This window comes from Glycine soja, chromosome 19 (genome assembly GCF_004193775.1).
Source record: "Glycine soja cultivar W05 chromosome 19, ASM419377v2, whole genome shotgun sequence".
NCBI lineage: Eukaryota > Viridiplantae > Streptophyta > Magnoliopsida > Fabales > Fabaceae > Glycine > Glycine soja.
Genome location: NC_041020.1, coordinates 45,065,767 through 45,069,044, shown reverse-complemented (window position 1 = coordinate 45,069,044; position 3,278 = coordinate 45,065,767). Strand labels below are relative to the sequence as shown.

Here is a 3,278-nt window from a genome sequence, read left to right as displayed (position 1 = left end):
TTACTTCGGTAAGTTCTTCAAGATAGCTTAAGAAAACAGGTTACAACTTGTTCGAAAACAATTTGGCCCTAATCCCTCTTCAATTACAGAAACAACTAATAAGCAAGTACTTACATGACAAGTTATTTACCGAAACAGCTCAATAACTAAGCATACAAATTTACTATGCTAATAACTTCTGACACAATCCAGTTAGACATACGAGTTTTCTAGCACCACACAGTCACATACAAAGACCTTAATTGCTAGTAGATTTACAAAAACCTTTCAGTATCAGAACAAAAATGTAACCTAGGAATAACTTTTCAAACAGAAACATTGAATCAAACTAATAACTCCATTTTCTATACCATAATTGCACCAAAAAATTGCAAGGTTCAAAATGCAGGAAAAGAACTAAAACCATAAGAACAGTGATCCAATCCAAAAAAAATCCCAACCAAAACGACAAGCCCTAGAATATGACAAGCAACGAAAACAGAGTGTAAATCAAGAAAGACGCGTATGCAATGAGTCCACGGTGTTCGTCACCGCCATCGGCGAGCGAAACGACGAGTCCCGCGGAGGCCCTGGTGGCCCACAAGACGAAGACCGCGGCGACTGAGAGGCGAATGACCCCGTCGACCGGTAAGAAGAGCGAGAGGGCAGAGAAAATGACGACCGGCAGCAAGCAGTAACCGACGACGCTGGTGCAGGTGTGGAGATCGAGGTTACCGGTTCGACCGGCGAGCATGTTGAAGACGACGTATAAGAAGATGGAGGAGACCACGATCCAGCCCAAGATCACGCCGAATTGGATCTTCCCAGCGAGTAATTGGAAGAGGCAGAAGGACATGTAGAGAAGAATTGGTCCCGATAGATCCGAATCTTTGTGGACCGTGTGATTGACGCGGAAGGGGTTCAGAACCGATCTGATTTTGCTCCAGATTTGGTCGGGGTGGATCCCGAGCTCGTCGAGGAGGGGCTCCTCGTCGTCGAAGTTGGCGGAGCCGCCGGCGCCCACGGCGGGGCCGGTGTAGATCGGCCCCGAGGAGGTGGACGCCGCGGCGGAGCCTATGTCGAAGGACATGAAGGGGATGCCGGAATTCGGCTGGAACGGCGGCGTGGGCATGCGCCGCTGCTGGAGGTTTGGACCCGCCGAGGCGGGGTTGCCGGCGGAGGGGAACGCAACCGGCGGGACTTTGAACTCTTTATTAGTCATGATGAGATTGAGATCTGATTGGAGGGAAGAGGATTTCAGGGGTGGAATTAGGGTTTTGAGAATGTTCGAACGAACAATCTACGAATTTGGGGGTTTCTTTGAGTAGAGTATAAGCGACCACGGCGTTATTGAAACCTTTTTTTGTGGCTGGACTCGGTGACGATTACTTAATAGAATGTGCTTAACGGATTGAAAAATTAATATTTAGTTTAATTTAAAAGAAAAATGTTACAATTATAAATAAATAAAATTTAGTTTTTAAATTTTATCTATTATAAAAAGTGGTAGGTTAACAATAATATACTTTTTAAAATATTCTCAGGTACCGGTAGTTAAAATTTAGTAAAAATTACAAAATTAAAAAGAAAATTTATTGAATAAGGTATAAAATCTACACAATTTTCTTATATTCGACGAATTAAAAAAAAATGTTACTTGACATTTTTCTATATACAATATAGCATAAAATTGTCTCCAAATCATAAATCTAAAATATAAATATCATATGTTTAAAAATATTTATTTATTATGAATATTAATTATAATACAAATTTTATATTTAAAATATTTATTTATTATAAATTTTAATTATATCAATAAGTTTTTTATTATGTTCGATGTATTTGCTAAAATACTAGTAAATATATAAATTAGAGGGACTATTTTCAAACAAAAACCTTTTTTAGAAGTTATTCTTGAACGACAGTGTTTTTAGGCATTTTTTGTTAATTGTGAGTGTTTTTAGTGATTTTTTAAATGTTTTTTTTCAAACTATCATTTTTATCTTTAATTTTGAATTAAATTATAATATTTTGAAAAAATATTATCAATAGTTTACTATAAATTGAATCATTATATAAATTATTTATCATAAAACTGAAATAAAATTTGTCAAAGAATAATTACAATAAAAAAGTACAATTAAGTCAAAATTTATCCTTAAAAAATATAAGTAATGTTTACTTGCTTGCTAAGCCAATAAAATAAAATAAAGCATTCATTTAGTAACATTCAATACAATTGCATGCATGTTTGAAAATACTTACAAGTGACACAACATGCATTATGACTACGTGCATGTTTGAAAATACTAGCAAATAAAACAACACATATCATAAGAGAAATTACCGACATCACACATATCACAACAAAAGTTACAAATAGTAATACTTACGTTATTTTTCTTATTAAACGTGGTTTTTATTGTTTACACACGTAGTTTACATGTGTTTAACCACGTGGTACATTATTTTTTATTTGTGATGAACTCATTTTCCATGGATTCATTGGTAAATTCATAGCTAAAATAGACAATGACAAATCAACTCTGATATTTGAGTGTAGTTGTCCTACTACATTTTTAACTTTTCTTAATACAACATACTCTCATTGGTCCTTAACCAATGCAAAACTTCATCACTTACACTTAAATTTCTAATATTTTGTTAATAAGTTGTGGCTTTCCATAATTCTTTTTCACCTTCTTTTAAGTATTCATAGAGTAATTAGACATTATCATTTCATAGACATTTTTTGTTTGTCAAAACATGGGGATATCACACAAGTAATTGTTATTTGCTTGTTTTGTCAACAAAAACACAAGTAATGCTTACTTAGCAACATCCAACACAACTACATGCATGTTTGGAAATACTTACAAAAGACGCAACATGCATAATGACCACATACATGTTTGAAAATATTTAAAAGGACATAACATATATCATAACAGAAGCTACCAACATGACGCACATCATAACAAAAGCTACAAATAGTAACCCTTACGTTATTTTCCTTATTTGGCGTAGTTTTATCGTTGGCATGCATACTTTACGTGTGTCTAAACATGTGGTAAATTATTTTTTATTCGTGATAAACTCATTTTCCATCCATTCATTGGTAAGTTCATAATTGTCATGGACAAGGACAAATTCACTCTATGATATTTGAGGGTACTTGCCCGTACTACAATTTTAACTTTTCTTAATACAATATACTCCCATCATTTCTTATTCAATGCAAAACTTCAACACTTATGCTTAAATTCTAATATTTTGTTCACAAATTATGGTTTTCC

General features: G+C 34.4%; 1 protein-coding gene across 1 annotated transcript; it reads right to left on the bottom strand.

The window, feature by feature from the left end:
• Positions 1-228: 228 nt before the first annotated feature.
• LOC114398081 (protein YIPF5 homolog) lies at positions 229-1,366 on the bottom strand. The gene has a single exon (XM_028360219.1). It carries the CDS (start codon positions 1,199-1,201, stop codon positions 455-457), a length of 747 nt encoding a protein of 248 aa, XP_028216020.1. The 5' UTR covers positions 1,202-1,366; the 3' UTR covers positions 229-454.
• Positions 1,367-3,278: the final 1,912 nt, after the last annotated feature.